Source organism: Gopherus evgoodei, chromosome 3, assembly GCF_007399415.2.
Source record: "Gopherus evgoodei ecotype Sinaloan lineage chromosome 3, rGopEvg1_v1.p, whole genome shotgun sequence".
Lineage (NCBI taxonomy): Eukaryota > Metazoa > Chordata > Testudines > Testudinidae > Gopherus > Gopherus evgoodei.
Genome location: NC_044324.1, coordinates 16,234,284 through 16,260,814, shown reverse-complemented (window position 1 = coordinate 16,260,814; position 26,531 = coordinate 16,234,284). Strand labels below are relative to the sequence as shown.

The following is a 26,531-nucleotide window of genomic DNA, read 5'->3' as shown; positions in this document are numbered from 1 at the left end:
GCAAGCGCATCTCACCTATGGGCAAGCACAGACCATGCTGAAGCTGGTGGGCCTGCTAGCCACAGCTCATTCAGGGTAAGCAGAAGAAACAATTCTGTTCCTTTACAGAGTAGGAGAGCTGAAATGCTAGAAGCCACTGCTCAAGCCACTTGACCTTAGAGACTAACAAATTTATTTGAGTATAAGCTTTTGTGGGCTAAAACCCACTTCATCAGATGCATGGAGTGGAAAATACAGTAGGAAGATAATATACACACACACAGAGAACATGAAAAAATGGGGGTTGCTATATCAACTCTAATGAGACTAATCGATTAAGGTGGGCTATTATCAGTAGGAGAAAAAAAAACTTTTGTGGTGATAATTAGGATAGCCCATTTCCAACAGTTGACAAAAAGATGTAACAGTAGGGGAAAATTAGCAAGAGGAAATAGTTTTTAGTTTGTGTAATGACTCATCCACTCCCAGTCTTAATTCAAGCCTAATTTAATGGGGTCCAGTTTGCAAATTAATGCCAGTTCTGCAGTTTTTCATTGGAGTCTGTTTTTGAAGTTTTTTTTGTTGAATAATTGCAATTTTTAGGTCTGTAACTGAGTGACCAGGGAGGTTAATGTTATGATTCTTGACATCTGATTTTCCATTTAAAAGGGGTTTCCCTGGGACTGATTGAAAAGGCCGTGGGCTGGGTGTTGATTGAATTGCAGCCACGTGCCTGTGTCAGAACACAAACCAATCAGAAATCCAGAGCATGGTAGCATGGCCTCAGAGGGAACGGTGTTGTTGGGGCACAAGACTGGTTGGAAAGCAGGCTTGGATTTCTGACCAACAAAGCTGCCCTCCTGTTTCTACAGTGTTAGGGAACCAGGACTTCATGTACATTCTTTGTAAATAAACAGGATTGCACCACAGAAATACTTGCCTCATAGCATCAATTTCTTCTCCTAAAAGAAACAACCCAGCAAGACCTTGAATTTCAGCTAAACCCTCAGGTCAGAGGACAACACCTGGTGTCACCAAACACAGGAGGTGGCTGCGTTGTGCATATTGCCATTTCATTACTTTGATGCAAGAGCATTCTTCTCTGCAGCTCCTGCCATCTCGAACAGCTGCTTGATTTTCCACCCTCTTATGGTTGTTAACTCTGTCTTTTCTGTATCTGAAATGCACAAGGCCAGACAGTTTGCACGAAGCAGTTTCTATCGTTATTACTGCTAGGAAAAACAAATAGTTGTAAAGAAAGCTTTTATAGAATCATAGAACTGCAGGACTGGAAGGGACCTCAAGAGGTAATCTAGTCCTTCCTCCATGCTGAGGCAGGACCAAGTAACCTTAGGCCATCCTGACAGGTGTTTGTCTAACCTGTTCTTAAAAACCTCTAGTGACAGGGATTCTACAACCTCCTTTGGAAGTCTATTCCAGGGCTTCACTGTCCTTATCATTGGAAAGTTTTCCTTAAGATCTAACTTAACTCTTGCTTGTTGCAGATGAAGCCCATTACCCCTTGTTCTCCCTGTCCACTAATGGTAGGACAAGTGACCACCACCCTCTTAATAACAGCCTCAACATATTTGAATACTGTTACCAGGTCCCCTTCAGCCTTCTTTTCTCAAGACTAAACTAGGGTGACCAGATGTCCCAATTTTATAGGGACAGTCGCAATTTTTGGATCTTTTTTGTATACAGGCTCCTTTTACCCTCCCACCCCCTCCCGATTTTTCAGACTTGCTGTCTGGTCACCCTAGACTAAACATACCCAGTTTTTTAAAAAATCTTTACTCATAGGTCAGTCAAGGTTTTCATTTTCCTTGTATCATGCTTGTTGCTCTCATCTAGACTCTCTCCAGTTTGCTCATATCTTAAGGACACTCCTGTTAATACATCCCAGAATATTAGCTTTTTTCACAACTGCATAGCGTTGTTGACTTGTATTCAACTGATGACCCACTAGACCACCTATATCCTTTTCAGCAGTACGACTACCTAGCCTGTTATTCCCCCTTTTGTAGTTGTGCATTTGATTTTTCCTTCCTGAGTGAAGAAATTTGCACTTCTCCTGAGTTTCATCTTGTTGCTTTCAGACCCATTCTCTAATTTCTCAAGGTCATTTTTAATTCTATTCCTGCCCTCCCAAGTGTTAGCAACCCCTCCCAGCTTGGTGTCACCTGCAAATTTTATAAGCATCCTTTCCTCTCCATTATCCAAGTCATTTCCGAAATATTGACAAGTACCAGACCTGGGCCAGACCTATGTGGCACCACACTAGATATGATCTCCCAGTTTGACAGGGAACTATACCTACTCTGAGTATGGTTTTTCAACCAGTTGTGCAGTTACTGTATAGTAATTGAATCTAGACCACATTTTCCTAGCTTGCTTATGGGAATATCATGAGGGATGTGTCAATAGCCTCACTAAAATCAAGATATATCACATCTACAGCTTTTCACCCATCCATAGGCCATTAGCTTTGTCAAGGAATTAATTTAGGTTGGCTTGGCATGGTTTGTTATTGACAAATCCATGTTGGTTACTATTTATAACCCCATTACAATCTAGGAGCTTACAAATTGACTAAATTTGTTTGTGTTTTTCCAGATACCAAAGTTGGGTTGACTGGTCTATAATTTCCCAAAGTATTCTTTGTTTCCCTGTTTAAAGATTGGAGAAAGGCTAACATAACACCTGTCATCCTGGTCCACACATGTCCTCCACAAATTCTCAAACAATCAGTAACAGTTCCAAAATTCTTTCAGCTAGTTCCTTAAGTACCCTAGTGTGAATTTCATCAGGCCCTGGGGAATTGAATACATCTAACTTATCTAAATATTCTTTAACCTGTTCTTTCCCTATTTTGGCTTGTGTTCCTTTCACCTTGTTGTTAATTTGTGTTAAGCATCTGATCATAATGAACCTTTTTAGTGAAGCCTGAAGTAAAATAGGTTGTGTTCAGAGCCTCTTGATCTTTAACATCCAGGCAGTTATTACACAATAGCATTTCACAAAAAGAATTACAGCAAAAAAACTGTCTTTGTTCAGTTATACATTTTTATTCTCTAATAGGTACAATACTAAAATAAACACAAATTAAAAAAAAGTTTTATTAAAACAAAACTGTACAAAAAAGCAGTTATACTACATTTTAATTACAGAACAGTCTACTGTCCAAAAGGCACTAATCCAGAATAGGAGATACAATGATACAGGACTCATTTTAACTATTTTAATCAATACAATAGAGCACTTGTTTCTCTGTCCATTCACATACAGAAACAAGGACTTTTGCTACAGTCATTACACATTGTTATAAATATGAGCCCTACGTATAAAGATGCAGTATCATTCTCCTTGTGGAAGAACTAATTCCAAAATTAAATGTTACTTTTTAAAAAATATATAAGGGGCACAAAGGAAAAACCTAATAATACTTTGCTCTTTTATTGTGCCTTCCATCTAAGGATTTCAAAGCACTTTACAAAAGTTACGTAAGTATTATTATCCCCATTTTGCAAATGGAGAAACTGAGGCACAGAAAGATTTGTCTGAAGGCCACACAAGAAAGTCTGTGGCAGAACTTGGCAGAACTGGAATTAGAACCCAGATCAACTGACTCCTAGACCTGTCCTTTAGCAACAAGACCCCACTTCCCCTTCCATATGTCCTGCATGCTGTTTTATCTAGCTCTGCTTTGACATTTCTGTCTCCCTTTATAGCAATCAATGCCACACTTTATAAATAACCTTCCCACCACATGCAAAATGGAAAGAATGTTTTTCCTTTTAAACTGTAGCTGACAAATTCAAAACAATGAAAATCATGGGAGCACACTCCTGCCATGTATTGGAGATATTCAGCAATTTTTAAAAGCAGCTTTCAGAATATTATTTCCGTGTTGCAAGTGAATCAAGCGATAAATGAAGGTCTGGGGCCCTTATTTAATAAGAGGTACTATAGTATCCTTACAACAACGGTCCAAAACATCTTACACTAGGACAACAGTAGTGTTTGGGGTGATTAATGGAACAGTTAGTAATTTTCTTTTTTTAAGGTAAAGTGGAGGGAGTTCCCACATAAGAGGTTACAGACATGCCTTCCAGGGGAGCAAGAATACACTACAGCAGCACGTGCCAATGGACAGCAAAGACGGGCTCTCTCTGAGGTCCCATGTGGCCCATTCTTCAGATTACTATTTGGTGTTCCTGTCTGAGGTTCACTCGCTTGTGGTGTAAGATTTTATTTCTCTAATTTTTTGAGCCTGAAAACAACTTCCTAACAGAAGAATCCTCTCATTGGCCATCTTCCCTTCCAACCCTGCACTATTTGGTTCTCAAATACTTCAGGCTGAGGACTACCAGGAAATGGCCATCCATGGAGCATGGTTGGAGGTCTCCTGCTTGGAAAGCTCTCAATCTCTGCTAGATTCCACAACATTTACCAACTCCACTGGGAGTAATGGCACAATGAGATTTCATCCCAGGCATAGTCTCTTCCTACAGCATTTCTCATAGCCACTGTGGAGTATGTACCCTTTAATCTGGCACGTAGCCCTTGTTCAATAATTGACCTAGGCATATTGCAGGGGATGACGACACTGCCTGCATTACCAAATGCTTTCCGTGCTGAATGGATTTAAAATATCTGATAATATTTACTTGGTGGGAGAGAGATACTGCAGCTTTTAAACAGTGTCATACACAGATAAAGACAAAGACAGGCATCTGGATGTTAACAAAAATAAGTAACAAAGAAATATGATTAAACAGAATCTCTTCTCACATCATCCTATACTACATCCTCCTTCTGCTTAGCAGAAAATTGTACGTACACAAAAATACAAATACACAATTTTGTAGAACAGTCTGATTTTAATATATTTATATATATTTATATTTATATGAGTGGCAGGTTAGTTCATTATATAGAGCATTTTGCACTTTTGGCTCATATGCAACAAGGCTTATAAATTCAGCTTTAGCTTTCACTCAGGTTTTTATAGCTTTTTGAACAATTGTTTTCACATTTAAAGCAGCATCCAATTTGCAATAGGAGTTGGTGTCTACAGCAAGGATCAGGTCAAGAGGTTATTCGGGGGGAGGGAGAATATACATTCCAGTGTGTGTGTGTGTGCTAATGCTAACGTAAAAAAGACTGTGGATGTAGGACTACAGGACACCATGTTTACCTCTTGAGGTAGGCTGTACACCTACAGCAGACGAGACATGTGTGATTTCCACCTGGGGAATACGGTGTAGGAATCAAATACACTAATGAGAGATGAAGGGATCTAGAAATTAACAGAGAAACACACACACAAAAGAAACTTGTCGGCGGGCTTATATTGACCAGCAAAGAAAGGAAGTAGCTCATCTTATGCACTTGGAAACATGAAGTAATTGTAGGTGACTGCCAGCCATCCAACACACACACGATTACAACAGTCATGCTCACTTGCCGTTTCGTTAACACAGCTGCAAGGTTTAACGCTCTACCCCCCCACCCACTCCCCGAGTCAAGGTTACGCTGGGACAGAATTAAGATGCAGAGAATTCGGAAATGGAGAAGGTAATTCCCTAGCACTTTGCTAGTTTTTGTACATTCAAATCCAGTCAAACTAAAGGAAAAAAAACAACAGACTTTTTTTTTTGGCCTCTGATACTGTTCCATTGGGTTTTTTCCCCCTTGTAGGTTTGCAACGCTTACTATTACATTCACCTCTTTTCAATTACAGTCATGGTAACCGACAATCTGTTAAGAAAAAGACATCTAGACATCAGGGTGACAGTACAATGCCACACAGTCTTTGTGTGTTATAACGCCACAAATACTTTATTTTCATTAGTACCACTGCAATAGATTCCCCTTTGATTACTGATTTATCAACGCTCATTGTGATCCTACAAGTTGTCTCAGTCTTCTGCAGCATAGATCTACTCATAGCTATCTTTGTAAATGGTAATTGCCCACAGCTTCCCAATTCATAGGCATCATTAAATTGCCAGAGTGAAAAAAAAAAGTGTAATTAATGAAAAATAAAGCATCTGCATATGGGTGACTGCCATTTTCTGAATCCTTAAGTGGTACCAATAAATCCTAACAGTGCGGTTTTGTTACCTGACTTGTATTTAGTATAGTCACAAAAAATAAGAAGTCTCCTTTCATGTGATTTTTTTTAAACCAGCATTTCAGACATTTTTTTTTAAATCCATATAAAATTCTGAGATGTTTACAAAATTATAACAACCTGTGAATGGTTAAATGATTTTGATAAAACATTGAGCAGCTGTCACTATTATAAACTTAGACATAAATAAGAACATAGAAGGAACCTGTCTCTTTGATTTTGAGAGAGGTGATTACATATGCACATTTGTCACTCCTATCCAGGATCTCAGAGGTATGGTTACCCAGATATGAGTGATCAATATACACACAGTCACGTGTATCCAGAATCCTAGAGACAATTTCCTATCATTTAGAAACAGAAACTTAATTCTACTCATTGCTCTTTGTTTCCAAATCAGAGATTATAAAGATTTGACCGAGAAACAGAAAATTCCTAAGAAGGTCTCTATGTACGGGGGGAAGGGGGATGATGAGGACGAAGGAAAGGCAGAATGAGAAAGCAATGAGGATTTCTTTCTGGCCTGATTCTGCAGTTATTCCAGGCACTGGATTCCCACTGAAGTCAATGGGAGTTTTGCATGTGGAAGGACTGCAGGGAGGGGCCTCTCTCGGAGGGAAATGGGGCCTAGTCCAATTCTTCCAGTTCACTCTAAAGTCCTGTTATTCACTTAGGCACTTTTTAAATTGACACTCCAGAACAGGTACTGCACACATTTCATACTTACTGGGCACTCATGATGAGCCTTGGAAAGATCATAAAGGTCCAGAGGGAGACAACCAAGGCAATCTGTCAAGGAAAATAACACTCCCTGCCATGCAACTGACTTGAACGTGTCATGCTTAGATAGAACTACTGTTCAAACTTAACCTACTTTCAATGTGTGTTCCATTCTATGCACCCGAAGAAGTGAGCTACTGTAGCCCACGAAAGCTTATGCTGAAATAAATTTGTTAGTCTCTAAGGTGCCACAAGTACTCCTGTTCTTTCTACTTTCAATTTGATAGCCCTGAATTAGCTTTAAGGTAAAAGCCTTTCCTGTATTGGGTCAGTGGGTTTGTGATATTCCACCATGCTGCCACGTGGAACGGACATCTGACTCCCAACGAGGCTTCCCAGCCTCCCAGCCTCTGATGCAAGCAGTGGGCTCAGCACTTCCATTGGGAGTGCTCCCCAATCACTCAGTAGCAACCTAGGGGAGTCTGTTGTTGATAGGCTTCACAATGACACTGGTAACATGACAGCTGGATTTAAAAGGAGTGTGAGTGTAGCCCTGCTCGTCCAGTTTGCAGCCCAAAGAACAATGAAACAGGCAACTGCTACTGTCAGAAAATGAAGCTGAGCTCTGAGCTCAGATAAACTAGAAAGAGGTAGAATCTCCAGTTAAGAGTAAATCACAAGAGAATGCAGGAATTTGAACATCAGTCGAGAAATAAAGAGCCGCTTCAGTGGATAACAGTCGAAGTTGGGAAGCCAAACATTTGAACCTAATTTTTGTATCTTATATCAATTGGCAACCCCTCCACCTCCGAAAACCCCAAAGCCACCCTGACCACAAAGATGGACAGCAGCCCTAGAACCTGGGAAAGGCAAGGATCAGAGTCACTATCAAGCCTCTGCAGATCTATTGTATCCTGTTCACAGCTCAGGCAAACAAGGGTGGGCAATAGCAAATGAGTGTGCAAACCAAAACACTGGTAATTAGTGTAAGAGTTTCAAGCTTCAAGTATGAAAAGGAACAAAACCAAATGGAAAAAACACCCTGGAAGTGACCTTTAGCCATGGTCCAAAACTTACCACTGAGTTATTTCATTCAGGAGGTCACTAGTGAAGAACCTACTGTAAACTGCCTGAATTGATGTGGTTTGGTTTTCTTTTTATGGTCAGATGGTTGACTCTACAAAATGTTTCAGATTTATAGTTCAGCATGGACAACGTATCTGGATTTAGCTAGGCATCTGATACAGCAACATTTGATAAGGAAAAGTCTAACAATACAGTGACTTCAACAGAAGTACTATTAAACAGATAAAAAAGTGACTAATAGATATATTGCTCAAAGATCTGAGTGCAATACAGTGCCCGTCCCAGAAACGGAGATGGCAGGGAGGAACCAAATAAGAAGAGTGTAAGACTACAGGGGTGGGGGGAAGGGTGCAGCAAGCAAGAAGTCAATTCTAACACAAGAAGTTAAGCGAGGTAAGCAAGACTTCCACTAATATCAGGAGATGGTAAGAGCCCAGAGAGGCAGCTCTCTCATTAATAAATGAAGGTGGTGATATGCCATATCATTTAACAGGACTGAGCTCCTGAGCTGCTTTTTTCAAATTACATTTTAAATCAGAAAGATACAGGACAAATCAGGAAGCAATAAACATCTTGTAAATAGAGATTCTAGGAAAAGATGACATGATATGGAAAAATAGAACAAATACAGAAATCAGCAAATATGTAAGACTGGCATCCCCTGGGAATCTGTAATGAACTTACCACCACCATCACCGAAACAAAAAGGGGGGGCAGTTAGTAACGTTATGGAAAAGAGAGGGAGATTCAAGAGGACTGGTGGGGCAAAACAGTAATATGATGATCAACAACACTCTTCTCCAGGTTGTTTGCCATCCGCATGGTTAAATAATATAACATATAGTTAAAAGAAGAATTCCTGTACACCGAGTATCACCAGCAATGACTACCACGATTTACACAAAAGAACTAATCATACCAGACAAACCTGAGTACTTTAACTGCATGCTAGAAATGCCTAATGAATTTGTTGGAAGGACTGCAGTAGGTGTCACATACCCGTAACTTCAAATATTTGATAGTGTCACACTGGATCTTTACTGGCACTCCAGGTCCAATTCTGCTCTTGCAAGCAGACTGACCAGATGATCAAAGAGGTGACCTGCAAGTCTAGATGATTGAATATCTATGATATAGAATGATAATTTGGCAGGTCAGGCAGAAGTTTGCAATGGCCCCCTATACTATCAGTATTAAGTCCTATTTTGTTAAGAGTCATCAACACCCATAGGGATCAAGAGACAATCAAAAACACTGATGGTCTCGGGAACCAGAGAGAGACTGTTTAGAAATGAAGAAAAAGAAGATCACGTTTAGGGTTATTCTTCTCCAAATTTACTACTTTATCTAAGCATCAAAACTAAAATGGAAGAAAAATGGTTATTGACTAACAATGGTAAAAAAACTGGGTTTGCTGGCAGACAGAAAACTAGAATTGATTTCACAATATCCTGAAACAACAAAAATCCAGTACAACCCATTGTGGTTACATGTCTTTCACTTCTGAAGATGAGGGAGATGGAAATTTAGTGCATATAGGATTCAATCACTCTCTCTTCTCTTTTAGTGGTTTAATACTCTCTTACAAAGTAGCTGGACTTTCGCAGCATCAGGCCAAATTGTGACTTTGCCAGAGTAAATCCAGAGCAGCTCCATTGAAATTTGGCCAATTACATCCATTGCTATCTGTAATGTAAACCAACCCTGTCTCTAGTTTGCACTTGGAGAAAACATGCATCTTAAAAAGGTAATTCAAAATGTGCTAAAGAAGATCTGATTCAATGTTGATTTCAAAGATACGGTCACAAAATGCAAAGGCAATGCCTCACACCCCAGTTTAGGAAAAACTCCTTAATGAGCTGATATTCCAGATCCTTGGCCCTAGTTAGCACTGGAGTGGTGTTTATAGTACCGTTGCTACAGTCCTGTCAAACTGATAGCAGCAACTTTATCAGCAGACAAATAATAAGCATCTCCAATGTCCAATATGCCTTGTGGAATGTAACATGTACCTATCGGGATATACTGGATGCAGAAGATTAGTCAATGACTTATTTTCCATTATCGCTTTTGCTCTGCTTGAATGATTCAATGGACAACTTTATAAGTAAATATATTTAAAAAAAATCTTGAATGATGTCAAAACAGAGATCAGAAAGCCAAAGTTATCCTCTTAAAGACACACTAATTATAAATGTACGTTAGTTATGCTACATTTTGTGTCTTGTCATGACATGGAAGACTTGAGTCAGGCAAGTTAGGAAAGAATCTAGGTAGTTTAGTAAACAATAGCAGCAAAATTAATGCCTAAAGTCTTGTACACATTATGATTCCCCACCAAAAAATGTCCTGACATTCCTAATGCCAGTACAGCACCACTGGAGATGGTCATGTCGAGAGAACTAGCATAAACAGATTTTTAGCCATCCTGTCAGGTAGGCCTGCTCTGAACAGCACTGGACAATCAGCCAGATTTACAAAGATATTTAGGCACCTAAGGAAACAGAAAGGTATCTACCGGGATTTACAAGAGTGCCTAAGCTTCTTAGGCAAATCCCGCTAGATGCCTGTCTGTATCTTGAAGTGCCTTTGTAAATCTGGTCCAATGTGATTAAAATACCAGGGTGGCACTGGTGACAACAATGGTGAGAAATGTTAGTGGGGTGAAAATGCAGCATAGACCCACCCCAGTGGTACTCAAGATCCATCATTAGATAATGTTTCTCGTGCATCAACTCCAAAAAGCACAATGGGGGAGTGTTTGTCTCGCCTTGTGATGACACAAAGCTGGGAGGTATTGCTAATACAGAGAAGGACTGGGATATCATACAGGAAGATCTGGACAACCTTGTAAACTGGAGTAATAGTAATAAGATGAAATTTAATAGTGAAAAGTGAAAGGTCATGCATTTAGGGATTAATAATAAGAACCACTGTTATAAGCTAGGGACACATCAGTTGGAAGTAACAGAGGAGGAGGAGGACCTTGGAGTATTGGTTGATCAGAGGATGACTATGAGCCGCCAATGTGATGTGGCTATTAAAAAAGCTAATGCGGTCTTGGGATGCATCTGGTGAGGTATTTCTAGTAAAGATAAAGAGGTGTTAGTACCATTATACAAGGCACTGGTGAGACCTCATCTGGAATACTGTGAGCAGTTCTGGTCTCTCATGTTTAAGAAGAATGAATTCAAACTGGAACAAGTTCAGAGATGGGCTACTAGGATGATCCGAGGAATGGAAAACCTGTCTTATGAAAGGAGACTCAAAGAGCTTGGCTTATTTAGTCTAACCAAAAGAAGGCTGAGGGGGGATATGATTTCTCTTTATAAATATATCAGAGGGATAAATATCAGGGAGGGAGAGGAATTATTTAAGCTTAGTACCAATGTGGACACAAGAACAAATGGGTATAAACTGGACATTAGGAAGTTTAGACTTGAAATTAGACAGTTTCTAACCATTAGAGGAGTGAAGTTCTGGAACAGCCTTCCAAGGGGAGTAGTGGGGGCAAAAGACATATCTGGCTTCAAGACTAAGCTTGGTAAGTTTATGGAGGGGATGGTATGATGGGATAGCCTAATTTTGGCAATTAATTGATCTTTGATTATTAGCAGGTAAGTGTGCCCAGTGGTCTGTGATGGGATGTTAGATGGGTTGGGATCTGAGTTACAACAAAGAATTCTTTCCTAGGTGCTGACTGGTGAGTCTTGCCCACATGCTCAGGGTTTAACTGATAGCCATATTTGGGGTTGGGAAGGAATTTTCCTCCATGGAAGATTGATAGAGGCTCTGGAGATTTTTCACCTTCCTCTGCAGCATGGGGTATGAGTCACTTGCTGGAGGATTCTCTGCACCTTGAGGTCTTTAAACCACGATTTGAAGACTTCAATAACTCAGACATAGGTTAGGGGTTTGTTACAGGAGTGGGTGGGTGAGATTCTGTGGCCTGCATTGTGCAGGAGGTCAGACTAGATGATCATAATGGTCCCTTCTGATCTTAAAGTCTATGAGTCTAAGTGTTTGACAGTATCCAGTGAGAACTTATGCAGTGACTTTGACATCAGCTTGGGTCACCACTATATATTCAGCTCTGTTACATGGTAGAACAGCAAGTGGAGGACAATTGAGTTACTGTTTGACATTAGGATATCTTTTGATATCTGAGGTATTACATGAGCTAACTCATATCACTTCTCCATGTTACTCATAACAATAGGCAGTCTAAGTGACATGCAGCTCAAAACTTGATGACAACTGCTGACAACATTCCCAGAATGAGATAATACAACAAGATTACTTGTGAGCATGAGCATCTAAGAGCTAGTTAGACTGTCTAGTCCAGGGGTTGGACAACAATACAAGCAGTATATTGCAATGACAGATTCAGGATGAAAGCAATGCCAGTATTAAGGTGTGAAATAAACTGGGTTCTCTGCATGTCTAGTGATCCTTGATTCAGGAAATGGAAAATAATTAAGCCATTGCAACCCAATGAGAAGCTATACAGATATGGCCAGGATAAAAGAAAGAGAAAGAAGCTTTGCATAGAAAACTAATCCCAGTTTTTGTCCAGCGTTATAAGGAACAGGCCATTATTTTAGTTTACTAAGCAGGGCTGGCTCCAGGCACCAGCCCAGCAAGCAGGTGCTTGGAGCGGCCCACGGGGGGGGGGGGGGCGCGGCATGTCCGGCTCTTCGGCGGTGGGTCCCTCACTCCTCTTGGAGAGAAGGAAAACCCACCGAATTGCCACTGAAGACTGAAGCGGCAGCGGTAGAGCTGATCACGATTGCGGTTTGCTTTTTTTGCTGCTTAGGGCGCCAAAAACCCTAGAGCCGGCCCTGTTACTGAGTAGCTGTTCCAAACATTGTTGAGCGCATTGGTACTAAAGGAAATTAGGGAATGGAAGAGCTGCTGTTTTCAATCACGTACAAGGACAGAAATCCTTTTAATTACAACCATGCCAATCTACATCTTCCTGAAGCAGCTAATTACATGTCAGGTGGACACCCAGTCATTCAAAACTGCCATTACACTTTTATGTATTCATTCTACCCACCCAATTACCATAGCTACAGTTTGAAAAGATTGAACAGAACCTTCATCTGATCACAACACATCGGTATGAATTTGAGAGTGAATTACAACAGAGTACACCAGCTTACATTAAAAAGAGAGAGAATGAAAATGGAAGAGAGAGCATTTTGCCAGATCATCTCAGTAGATGTACTATATGTACAAAAACATCAAAGATCCATTATACAGCTCACGAGGGCTCAATGGCATTAACGCACTCACACCTACTTGTAGCATCTAAACCCCTGGCCTGAGTGCTTCAATGATTACTGGAAAGAACTGCAGAGAGAAAAGCTGTGTATTATCCATGGATTATTATTGTTCAGACGGATGAAAACAAACTCAACTGCCAAACTTGAAAAGAGGCACAAAAGAGAATAGCCATATTTCTCTCTAAAGCCACTTCTCAATTTGTCAGCATGATTCAGCCCTTAGATACTATAGCAATGAGCACTCTAAGAACATTCTAGTTAGACTGGATAAGACAAATCCTGAAGAAACCAAATATATTTGGTTATTTTTCCTCATTAACACAAATTAGAGTACAACATGTATTTCACACAAGAGGATGATAAAGACGATGTTGAAGGACTATAACCCCATTGATAATACCTTTTTTTTGCTGTGTAGAACAACACGTTTAAAACACTGTCACATCTGCTTAAAGTCCTTAGGTGACCAAATTCAATCCTCTACTGCATTTCTCTCAAGAGAGAAAAATAAATTTGGTTTATCTGAAATTCTAATTTGTAGCAGCCACCTCTTTTTTCATTAACATGGAAATCTTTAATTGGACAATTTAGCTACTGTAAATTAGACAATGCTAAATGAAACTAAGAGACAGGGGTTTCCAGTCATGCTTTTCAGTTTGCCAAATCTGTGTTGGCCAACAACTGATTCAAAATTCTGAGTAAATATCCTAGCTATTAAAAAAAGCACAGAAAGGAATGCCTTATTTGGAAATACTCTGCAACCCAGCTCCTTGGTACTCCTGATCAGTGCACTCGCCTTCCGTTCAAGGGAATGATGAGGAGTATGTCTTGGCTCAGTAAAACTGCAAAAGTTAGCTGGTGTCTACGTAGCCCCAATGAATTCAGCAGGAGGGCATTAAACAACAGAAAAAGTCCTATATCCACAATAATGAATACATTTTGGTTGTGACATACAACTCATTTTTCAACACAGACCCACGTCAAGAGCAAAATTGCTAAAGCAAATAAAAAAATTATTACCTAAAAATGTGTGAAGATTGTAAGCAAACAATATTGTTAATGAAAAAAATTGCACTGAAAAAAAATTGCAACAGCTACTGGAAAGCCCTTTACTAAATATGAGCAAGGGAGTTTTTTCTGACGAGAAACCCAAAGTTCCTTGGTCATAATCTCACAAACTGTGACCTGAAGGAAGAGATAAATTACTTAGCTGATGAATAATAAGCAATACTAAATTCACAATGTCCTGGTTAGGGGAAAGAAACGTACTTTCTAAAAGACATCACAACCATCAGAAATGAACTGACATGAGGAAATTAGATGGGGCATTTTCCTCCATTCAAAACCCACCAGGGCAAATACCGTCATAGTGACCAGTTCCTGGTGTTCAAACCTAATATAACTTAAGAGACTCAAACCAGATCTTGGACACAAATACTTCTGAAGTTAAGGGACAAAGATGGGAATCTACACTTGTTCTCAATTCAAGCTACAAGGGGAATCAAAATCCTGGATTAAATAGTTAGGGGCAGTGTTGCGATTTTATGCATTCAAAATCCACACACCGATTTTGCAAGTCAGACCCATGTGTACAATAAAAGACGCTTTAAGAATGATGTGGACAAACTGGAGAGATCTAGAATACAGCAACAAAAATAACAAGAGGTTCAGAAAACCTGATCTCTGAGGAAAGATTTAAAAAATGTGCCCATCTAGTCATGAGAAAAGTCGTCTGAGTGGGGACCGGAAAACAGTCTTCAAGTTTTGCCATGTCCAGTGAAGGCAGGACAAGAAGTAATGGGCTTAATCTGTAGCAAAGGAGAGTTAGGTTAGATATTAGGAAAATCTTTCCTGCTGTAAGGATAGTTATATACTGAAACAGGTTACCAAGGGAGGCTGTGGAATCTCAGTCACTGGAGGTTTTTAAAAACAGGTGAGAGAAACACCTTTCAGGGTGGTCGAGGTATACTTGGGTACTGCCTCCGTATGGGGCAAGGGATTCTAAAGATCCCTTCCAGCCCTAGATTTCTATGATTCTGTGACTGTACCCAGCCAGCCAGTGGAATCCTGCTACAATTACCAGATAGCTCTGTGTGACAAGACTAATTTGATTGCACGAGGTAAGTCAGAATGATGATAGAAGAGTACTGAAGCATAAAATATTAGTGAAATCTTGATGTCCCGTTAAGACAGCAAGACAAAAAGATTTTGACCAGTTCAGATACGAGCTGACCATATGCCATTCTACTTCTATAAAACTGCCACACTGCTGGGAGTATGCCTACATTGCAAAGTAAACTCAGGGCTTGGGTTTGAGCAGCTATGCTCATTTGTAACCCAAGATTAGGAATTGTTGAACCCTGAGTCCTAACCTGGCGCTTCAGTGTCTACACTGTATTATGTGGGCCCGAGTCCAATCACCCATATCCCAGACTTCCTACTGCCCTCCCATAATGTGTCTGCTCTCGTCCTTTGTTTGGGTGCAGTGTGGGAAAACATGATTATTCACCAAACTTGACTGTCCAGAGGACAAAAAGTTGGCCTGTGGGATGGTGGGATACTTTTCTCAGACTCCCAGAGCACAAATCCAGTGGGACTGCAGCTACACTACAAAGCAATCGGGCTTGACGCCCTCAGTCTCAGTTTGACTCAGGCTAGGACCCCCCACCACCATAGAGTCGTGGGTCCGAACTCTGGATTAGAGTGATGTGTATGTAGACGGAAGGAGGGTATGGCTTGAGCCTGAATTTGAATCCTGGGCTTACAGAGTAGACATATCCTATGATTTTACTAGCTTTACATGAGGAGTAAAATAGCAAAAATCTTGCCAGCCTGCATACAAAAGTGATACTTATAATCTCATTAGCTATGCCAAACCTAAAAGATTCCCAGCCACAATAGCGAGATGGTAGAAAGTCCAGTCAATATATGCTAAAACCCTTCTCAAAAACCATCCATCCACCTACATAAATAGCCTGGGTGTTATGAAAACATCGATGCATTAAAATCCACTATAGTCAATGGAATACAATAGAGTTATTGAAAAATTCAATGAAGACTCACATAAGCATAATAGGTCATCGCTACAAGTTATATTACAGATAGGTCTGAACCAAAACTATGAATATAAATACCCCACAGTTTTGGAAAGCTGGATCCAGACTTTGCAGACGAGGCCCATCTCTTATAGGAGAATATTTTAAGTAGGTAAAAATAAAACACAAACAAACGCCACTCAAAATCATGCTAGGTCAACATAGTGTTGCTAGAAAACATGGGTCAAAGTTAGAAACTCCCTTCTTGGTAAGAACACATTTATTGGAGCAGTGAAACTGTTGTAACACCTCCAAGTACTTCAAAGACGTCTCTGCATCACCAGGGCATCGAAGAAAAATGCTGTCCGTCTGCCGCTGTGTTAACTTATTATCTAAGGCATCTGTTGCAAAATATTTGGACATCGGTACCAAATGTAAATGAATATTTTACACATAACAATCCAGAAAAAGACACGGTCCCAACTACATGAGCAAAGAAAAAGAGGAGTTAAAGAAAAGGGGAGCAATGAAATAGCCAAAGATGAACAAATCGGAGGAGAAATGCCTGATGCAGAGTCAGGAGCCAGCCACAGGAAAACTCTGGGGAATGTCCTCAGAGAGGGGAACTCCGTGGATGAAGCCCTGTACTGCACTGCACTCCCACAAGCTCCAATAATATCTAGGGATAGACACCAAGGACAACCCAGCCAACCTCTCCTGCTCTGGAGGATGGCAAAAAACGCTGGCTAAAGTATTATGAACCATGAGATAATCTGGATTGAATTTGTTGGTGTTAACAGCTGCCTGAAAGGAAGGAATGATCGATTCTTCACACTGCATCCATGGAAGGAGTCGGTAACCATCCTGTAACCAATTCGGCTTTCAGATCAGTTTCGAGTAGAACCCAAGTGGGAGTGCTGCATAGTAATTTAGCCTGAAGGTGATGAAGGTATGAATGTCCGTAACAAGGTCTGAACTGCAGCACTGCACAGAAAAACCTGATTTGGCAGAAAATGCAGAGATGAAAATAGCCTCAGGACTGGCTCAGCTTGTTGAGGGAGTGACCCAGAGAAAACCTTAATTTCCAGTGTTGTCTCACCAGCATTGTCCTTGCCCTGAATGACAAGGCTGCAGAAGCCGTTCCAAAATGTCTTGAAAAGGTTTCCCTTAACGCGGTAGCCAGGAGTTATCTAATGAGAGCCTAGATTGGCTACTCCTCATCGAAACAAGTGTCTGTCAATCAAGAAACAGTCCATGGCGGGCTAAGGAGGGAGTCAGAGAGCTCAGTGTCATCAGGATATTGAGGATGGCTAAGGTCATATTCCTTGATCATATCTTCTGGGGGCCGTCCAGAGATCAAACAGAATGCAGATGAAGGGAGATGAACAGAACTATGTAGCACATGGCTCGCTTAAGGCATTTCTTACTTACTGAATCAGCCTATGATCTTCCTCTGGTGGGGCGAAGGCTGCTGCTTACCAGCAAGCTGCAACTTAGGACAGAAGAGCCATTGATCGCTAATTATACATAAGTTGTTCATCTGCTTATTCTTTGTGATGTGTTATGGAACACAGGAGCTGTAAGACTGTGCTAGACAGAGTGAAGGCCAGATTCTCTCCTATACAGTGGTTTAAATCCATTCTTTTTAGTGGAGTTATTTCAAATTTACACCAGTGCAGCAGAGATCAGGATCTGGCCTTTACTGTATTGGTGTTATTCTTCCTTCATTCTCTGAATAGATGTTTGTTTCAAAAAATGACTTTTAAGGTAAAAATGTAAGCAATATTTATTTTGTAGGTGCAGCTGTCTATCAATTTGATTCGATTCTTTAAAATGGAACAGCTAGAACAAACTCTGATGGCAAACCAGCATAAAGAGGTCACTGATTATTAAAATCTCCTTGCAATAAATCGCGGTGGTTTCTTGTCAGCTGTGTGTGTGACTGTAGTATGAATAAGTAGGTAAAATTCCACTGAAGCTACAGTTTGCTTGATGATTATCCTGCGGTGCAAAAACATCCCTCCCCCGCACCCTTTTGCTTGCTAGTACCGAGAGAGAGAGAGAGAGAGAGAGAGAGAGAGAGAGAGAGAGACACACACACACACACACACACACACACACACACACACAGAGAAAGAACACTGCAATGTGACTGAACCAATTTTGTTCTTTCCTGAGTCTATCCTGACGCTATTCATGAATTTGCCTATTCAAGAAATACAACAAAACAGAAAAAGACAGCTCCATTCTGCTTCAGTGATCTACTGCTAAAGAAAGCACATACATTTTCCAATGAAATCCATAAATGAATGACAGGGCCAAGCCCTGCCTATATATCTTCAAAGTCACAGGGGCAAAGAGGTGCCAACTCTGTGCCCTCTGTAAGCACAGAATCTCCCACATCTACCTAAACAGCTTTCAGCAGATTAGCAGACATAAACATGATCTAGTTAGTCTTTACCTTCAGGGAGTTTAAGGCTGGCTAAAAACCTGCTGATGTGCCACAATTGTGTCTTTTTTTCTCTCTTTCTTTCTTTCTTTTTCTAAGTGCTGGCAATTATATCTGATGGTTTCAAGTTGCAAACATCCTGCAAAGCTGGGGGAGGAGGAGATGGGAAGGAATAAAACCGAAACAAGTCATAGTAACTTCCCTTCACCTTTAAAAATGAATAAAAGACAAAGGAAAGCCATGCTTCAAAACTAAGCCACCCTCCCTCTGAAACTATTTCCATACAGCAGGGAAGATAAAATGGAATGCAGTGAAAATGCTATGTAAATGCATTAATTTTTTCAAAGATATAATGCAGCCTAGCCCGTCTCTAACGCATTCCGTGCTGCTTCCAGTGAACAGCTTCCTCTTACCGGCAGCGACATATCACTTTTATCAGGATGCCAGAGATCACTTCCACACAATGCCAGCAGATGTAATTTTCTTAGATGCATACACAGTTCATCATTTAGATACTAGATGACAAGGTGATCACAGGGTGACTCTGTAACGCAAGTTCGTCGTTTGGTATTTTGAATTCTCAAATGATTAAAAAAAAGATTTATCAAATATAAATATCTTTAAGAAAAAAGTAACAAAAGTGCTACATGTGATCAAGGAAAAGCAATTTCATTAGTTTCTGCTACTTAAGGTAGGTTTGCTTTACAAATATTACCACATCCATTATCAATATGGCTTCCCATTATTAATTAAATTGTCTGTAGCAGTACAGCTCTCTTACACCATAACAAGGACAGAGTAAAGAGAACACAACAGCATTACACCCTATATCTCAAGGAGGAGATCTTCCTGCTTTTTAAGAAGTGTTCATATTTGGGTGCATATTGATGCCATGTTGATAACTAGCAGAAACTAGATATCAAAGTCCTCCAATTACCTTTCAGGCCTGTTAGGATTGCAGGCAGTAGTTACACAGACTTGTACAAACTCACCCATTTATTATCTTAATCCCTTTTTTGAAAACATTGCTTTTGAGAGGGGCTGGAGGGGGAAAAGGTGAGAGGAAGAACAAAAGGTAACGCAACTTCTATGAGAGATTGATTGAGTCTAGACCTCTTCGGAGCAGGCACTGCTAGACGTGCCAAATAATGAATAGTGGTTTTGAGAAGTGGACTGCCGTCCATTAGACATTCAGCTCATTTTTCATGTGATCCCAGGCTGGGCTTCTATCATGGTCCCAGAGGCAGAAGGCAGTATTTTATCCACTAAGCCATGCAGCTTGTGAGAGTAGAGGATGTCTGTGTTGAATATGTGAGCATCAACCGAAATGTGTGAATATGTTTCCCATGGATATTCTCAGTGCAGCACCCAAAAGAAGTATATCAAGTCACTGTGTGACCAGTGAGGCATGGCTTATTGCAGCTGGAAATCACTTATTCCCATGCTGAAGTGGGGTTTCTAGTGTTCTTTTTACTCTCTGTTGATACTCTCAATATGGTGTCCATCGACCCTGTGCCTCTACCTCAGCTTCCATCCTTTCAGTCTTGGAGAAGGAAAAGCGTACAGACTAGTTTTACATGATGTCTAAGGGTATCCAAGATTTGAAATGTAGCCTAAGACTTGGAACTGAGGACTCTCTAAAATACCTGGAAGCACTTTCTTGGAATGCTAAGACAAAGCAGCAAGATTTTCGAGCCACAGGGGCTGGGAGAGGGAGGTTGGTTGGTTGACTGATTATTTACTGGGAATTAATACTGAGAGAGTATATGCAAAGGCTGAGGGCACCATGCCATCTTCACAGAACAAGACCCTAACAGCTAACTGACGTACAAGAAACTGCAAAGTTATACTGTAAGAAGAACACATATTAAGGACCGAGGAAAGGCTAAGGTGCTACGTCTAAAACTAAGTTACTTCTTTCTTTGACCCTCCCCCTTCTTTGTATCAGTCGTCGTCTAGGGCCTCTGTCTTGATTTCGTTGGTTCCTTGCCGGGCCAATGCCAAGATGGTGTGGTTTACTGCTGCCATTTCCACGGCTAATGAAATGGGATCTTGGTGGTCACTATGGCTAGTGCTGTCATCCTGTGTATGCAGAAAGGAAAAAGATGAAGCGTTGTTAATTAGTGAGCATTCAGTCTGAGTGACAGAGTTTTTAAAGTGAGCAGTGAACTAAGGGCCGCAAATTACCCTTTTGCTAATTGGGTAGGGTTGAAAAGAAACATGGACTCCTTTTAAGAAAATGTCATTCACTGGGCAAACACAGGTTCATTGAAATGGGCAGGGCCGGGCGTGGAGATTCACGTTTATTTTCAATAGATAAAAGCTGCCTAATCGCGAGCGTAGTGCAGAATATATTAAAGGATAAGGTAAGAGTGATTTTGTGTAAAATAGAAGTGACACATACATACATATGTTCTATTTTATATAGGGATACATCTCTAGACAATTCAGCACTAAGCCAGCTGCTGAAAATGTCCCAGACAGATAAAAAAGGTGGTGAAATGACCTCATGCTGGAACTAGCACAGCAAATCACACTGTCTAGCCAGCCATCCTGCTACATGCCACATCTCATTTAATTAAATAGTGAAATACTGTGGGTTATACTGCTATCTGCACCGCAACCTCAAATAGATCTGGAGGCTGTCACCCTATTTTCCTGTGTCTTTTTTTCTAAACACTAAAAAGAAGCCTCTTAATTTAACAGGACAACAGTTTAATTGTTCAGGATACATGGCTGCTGTGAAGTATGAAGAATATGGGGAAAATTCGCTGCTATAGGCCTGCAATGAAGATTTTTCTCAGCACTGTAATGTTTTAAGATCAATGAAGGAAAAGGATTTCATTCCACATACACACTGAAGTGTGCAGTTTTCTGAGCCTACATCAGAGTGGGGGCATGGTTTGAATATAGGTGTAACTCTGACACCCTTTGGTGGCTTGTTTCAGTGGAGATCAAACCTGGGACACGTTGATCTGAATGCACGAGCCTCTACTGCCTGAGCTAAAAAACACTTTTCAGATAGCCAAGGTTGTAGCAGGCTCATCAATCTCTAGCTGGCCTAGCCACCACTACAGGGGGACCGAGTGCCATACCAAGCAGCCACCGCTTACACAGGGATATGTAGGGCCCTATCAAATTCACGGTCCATTTTGGTCAATTTCATGGTCATATGATTTTAAAAACCATAAATTTCATGATTTCAGCCATTTAAATCATAAATTTCATGGTGCTGTAATTGTAGGGGTCCTGACTTAAAAAGGAGTTCGGGGGGATCGCAAGGTTATTGTAGGGGGGGTTGCGGTACTGCTTCCCTTACTTGTGCACTGCTGCTGCTGGCGGCGTTGCCTTCAGAGCTGGGTAGCTAGAGAGCAGTGGCTGCGGGCCAGGAGCCCAGCTCTGAAGGCAGAGCCGCCGCCAGCAGCAGCGCAGAAGTAAGGCTGGCATGGTATGGTATTACCACCCTTACTTCTGTGCTGCTGCTGGCAGGGCGTCACTTTCAGAGCTGGGCACCTGGCCAACAGCTGCCGTTCTCTGGCCACCCAGCTCTGAAGGCAGCACAAAAGAAAGGGTAGCAACACCATGACCCCCCTAAAATAATCTTGCGATGTCCCTGCAACTCCCTTTTGGGTCAGGACCCCCAATTTGAGCAACACTGGTCTCCCCTGTTAAATCTGTATAGTATAGGGTAAAAGCACACAAAAAACCAGATTTCATGGTCTGTGACGTGTTTTTCATGGCCATGAATTTGGTAGGGTCCTAGGAATAAGTCATAGTCATAGAGTTTAAGGCCTGAAGGGAACACCAAATCCTCTATTCTGACCTCCTGTACATCACTGACCACTACCACCACCCAGTACCTGCACACTAAACCCAACCAAGTTCTAATCCTAAATCTAAAAACCAACTCTTTCTGGGATCTCGAGCAAAGCAAGCGTCAGCTTCCCCCTTTCTGAACTGGGGGTAAAAATACTTACTTACCTTACAGAGGTCTTGGGAGAATTAGTTAATATTTTTACAGCATTTTAGAGAGTAAAAATGCTAAGTATTTTTGTCATTATTACATCAGTCCCATGATGATGAATTTGCAACAATGTCATTTCTAAATCAAGATGGCAGATGGTGATTGCTGGTGGGACAGAAATGCCAGTTTTCAGTAAACTCCTGAGGCTGTTTAACAGAATCTCTCAATTTGCCATGAATTTTGGGCAAGATATTCAAAACCCTGGATGCACATCAGAATTTTTGAATACCTGACCTAAAAGTCAATTAAGTGAACTATGAGAAAGTGTAAAAAAAAAAAAAAAAACCACCAAAATCCCTCTGAAGTTGTATTAACTTTATGTTATTAACTTTAATGGTAATTGGATAAACTTTATGTTTTCAAGTTTTCTGGAGTCTGAATGATACCCTGAAACACAGATTTTATGGTTTTAACGGCTGAATGGATGTTAAATGGTCATCAGCATAGTTTTCCACAGTAACGCATTTAACTTTAAATGCCTAATTTTCGTTTACAGTGGAGTCTGGGCTAGATCATTGAGAACTGCAACATCTAAGGACTCTGAACAGAGAATTTTGATGCAATTAAGCAAATTAAGCAAAAAAAAAATCTTTCCAAAAATACGTTGGATAATACAAAAATACAGAAAGGAAGAAATGGTTTGGAATTCTAAACAATGCATCTGCTAAGCCATCAATTCCTCTATCTGACAGGCATGCAATTAAATGTGCTTGGCTGCGGTTTCAAAATATATCACACCAATTATTTAGGAGATTCTGACCTTGCACAGCCATACGGAGCAGAGCTCCACCAAACTACTTCCAGAGATGGTCTATAAAAGGCTCTCTGTCCTCCACCAAAGAAACAGCAGCAGCTCTAAGGATGGGGGAAACAGAGCAGACATACCAGCACTTCTCACCCAATCAATGTCCCACTGGACTTGGGCTGAGCCTACTAGGGTAGCTACTCCAGGATACTGGGCTCCCAGTAACCAGGAGATAAGATCTCCTACTTCCTTCCAGGAATGGCCTATTAAGAAAACCCCAACAAAACCCAGACACCTGGGTGTAGCAGCATGAACACAAGGAGCAAAGGTAGCAGAATCATGTAAGTGAACTGTTCAGCAAGGCCAATGATGTCAAGTGAATCTATCCAAAATGGACTTAGTCACCACTGACTCTGCAGGGGAAGATGGAGAAGGGGAGATGGGATGAGAACATGGGTGCCTGATGTCACAGGGAAGCATGTTTGTGCCCAACACACTGCAGAAATGGTTAAAGATCTGTATGTCCTTTCTTGAAGATTAACCACTGTACCAGTGCCAGAGATAAGGAGAGCTTGAATTATACATGGTGCGTAGCTTGAGTTAACACTGTCCTAGCATTTTTCAAACATTGTGTGTTGTGTGAATGGTGTCACTTGCTTGTTTGGAGCAGATCCTCCTGTCTTCTTCTACCTTCTCTGCTTCTCTGCCTCCCTCTGAACATCTTCCCTCCTCCTCCCCATTGCGTACTTGCCAAGTGTCCTGTTGTATGACAATAAATCCAAGTGGGTGAATACTGGTTCTCACACATTCAATAGGGGAGCTTTGCTCTTCCACTTTCCCCATTAAAATTACATGAAAGAAAAAAAAGAAGGAACTCTGACTCATGAGAGGTACAAGGCCCCATGACGCTGAAGTGTCACATGCGGGGTCTCCCATCTGGGGCCACGCAGCTCAGCTCAGATTCTTACCTGCTCTGAATAGTCATTCCCATCGACGTCGTCGCTATTAGAATGGCCTCCGGGACTCTGTACATCTATGCCATGGCTCTCCAGGATTGCTGCTTCTTCGAAAAAAGCAAATGGATCCCTAAATTATCTGATGCATTACCAGAATTAAAGACCATCCATATTTTAGGCATTTAAAACAAGTGGACTAGCAAGGTCAACTCTTGACTCCTCCTTTCAACTATTCACAATTTGGGTGGGTGTTAAGTGTTCACTTCTGTTGCCACCTCCTCCCCCCCAAACTGTTTCCATTCTCAATGTCTAATAGTCAAACCTTCCTTCTTCCCCATCTAGTCTACAACGGACAGAGTCTCCCATGTATATCCAGTGTGTCTGCAGCCGTGTCGGCCCCAGGATACGAGAGAGACAAGGTGAGCGAGGTAACATCTTTTAATGGACCAATTTCTGTTGGGGAAGGAGACAAGGTTTCAAGCTACACAGAGCTCTTCTTCAGGTCTGAAGCTCGAAACCTTGGCTAGTCTGCAGAACGCAACACAGCGAAGTTTGTGAGCTGTATCCTATTCCAGCTTGCGCACTATCAACAGAATTGTTTACTAGGTTCCAATCAGTTATGGCTCTGCAAACCCACTAAAGGCAATAAGGTGGCCCCGGGGTAACTGAAGGAAGAATTTGGCCTGCAGAACCTTGGTACTGGTGATGGTATTTGAGATGTAAAGAACCCATCTTGACTTTCAGATCTCAGTGGAATCTTACAGGGTTGGCAATAAGAAAAAACACCACCATTTTGACTTGTAAAATGAGTACATTTGAGTTAGACATTACTGATGCAAGAAACTTACACACAAAAGACCCCTTTCTAAAAAAATCGCTTCCCCTCTCCCCCTGGCACTTTTCAGAGTGGAACTGCATTTTAAAGGTTTTTAACTCAGTACATTTTGAATTTCCCCTATCCCCAGTGCAGAAATCACTGCTTCTCTTGTTTCATTTGGGACGTCCAATGGGACTGGGCCAATAATTCGGTGTTAGGGAAATATGAATCCTTCTATATTGATCAGATTCAGACTTAAAACTGAAATTAGGTCCTCTGGTGACATCCGATCACTGAATCATTTTTCCTGCCCTACTACTGACATTTGTAAACCAAGTCCAAGATGATAGTTTAGAAACGTTGAGAGGGTGAAAGATTTATTTTAAAAAGTGCTTTAACCGACTATTAAAAATGCTTGGAGCTTCTAGCCATTTGCATTAATAGAATTCAATATTATGCTCTCCAGCTCCCTGGAGCTCGCCCCTCAGGTTGTCTGAAAGCAGGTTCTCTGATACATTACCGATATTGGCTCTTCTCTTGATTTCCTTTCTCCTGTTGGCAAACCAGTTGTACACTTTAAGGGAGGTAACTCGCTCCAAATCTGACAACTTTTTGCCTGTGAAAATATACAGTAGAAAGCACAGTTGTTTACAGGGTTTCACAGGCACTTTGCACATACATATAAGATCAGCAGATCCCTGCCATGTGATAAACCCTTGAAACTTAGAGCAGACAGCATTAGAGAGTGGAACTACATAAAAACAGTTCACAAATGAAACGCAGGGCTTTTCTTCGCAACTACAGCCAGCTCAGTCCTAAACTGTGATAGAGAGCAAAGCCACGCTTCCAATTCAGGAGACCAGGATTCAATTCACAGCTCTGCCACAGAATTTGTGTGTGACCTTGGGCAAGACACTTCACTTCTCCGTGCCCCAATTCTCCATAGTAAAATGGGGATAATACTTTCCCGCCTCATAGGGATAATGTGAAGCTAATTTGGTTACTGCCTTGGTGGCACGCAGGTAGTGAGTGCCATAGAAAAGCTAGTAAACATTAATAAGAGATGAGTTTTGGGGATGGCAGAGAGAAGATCTAGTATTAGTAACAAAAACTTATATATCACTTTTCATCAGCTGATCTCAAAGTGCTTTAGAAAGGGGTTGCTATCATTATCTCCATTTTACAGATGGGTAAACTGAGACACAGAGCAGGGAAATGACTTGCCCAGGGTCACCCAGCAGGTCAGTGACAGAGCTGGGAACAGAACCCCAGTCTACTGAGTCCCCACTCCAG

General features: G+C 41.1%; 1 protein-coding gene across 12 annotated transcripts in view; it reads right to left on the bottom strand.

Annotated features, from left to right (window-relative positions):
- Positions 1 to 625: 625 nt before the first annotated feature.
- HMBOX1 (homeobox containing 1) overlaps positions 626 to 26,531 on the bottom strand; it is a 169,837-nt gene continuing 143,931 nt past the window's right edge. For 3 of the 12 annotated variants that reach the window (XM_030555180.1, XM_030555179.1, XM_030555187.1), the window contains 4 exons: positions 25,759 to 25,854; positions 24,434 to 24,528; positions 24,123 to 24,224; positions 12,699 to 20,778 (listed from right to left, as the gene is read on the bottom strand). In XM_030555180.1, coding sequence (XP_030411040.1) covers positions 20,641 to 20,778; positions 24,123 to 24,224; positions 24,434 to 24,528; positions 25,759 to 25,854 — 431 coding nt within the window. In that variant the 3' untranslated portion in view covers positions 12,699 to 20,640. Of the gene's footprint in view, positions 1,157 to 12,698; positions 20,779 to 22,677; positions 22,826 to 23,480; positions 23,576 to 24,122; positions 24,299 to 24,433; positions 24,529 to 25,758; positions 25,855 to 26,531 lie in introns of those variants that run through there. The other 9 variants (XR_003999450.1, XM_030555181.1, XM_030555183.1 and 6 more) reach the window with 9 other exon arrangements.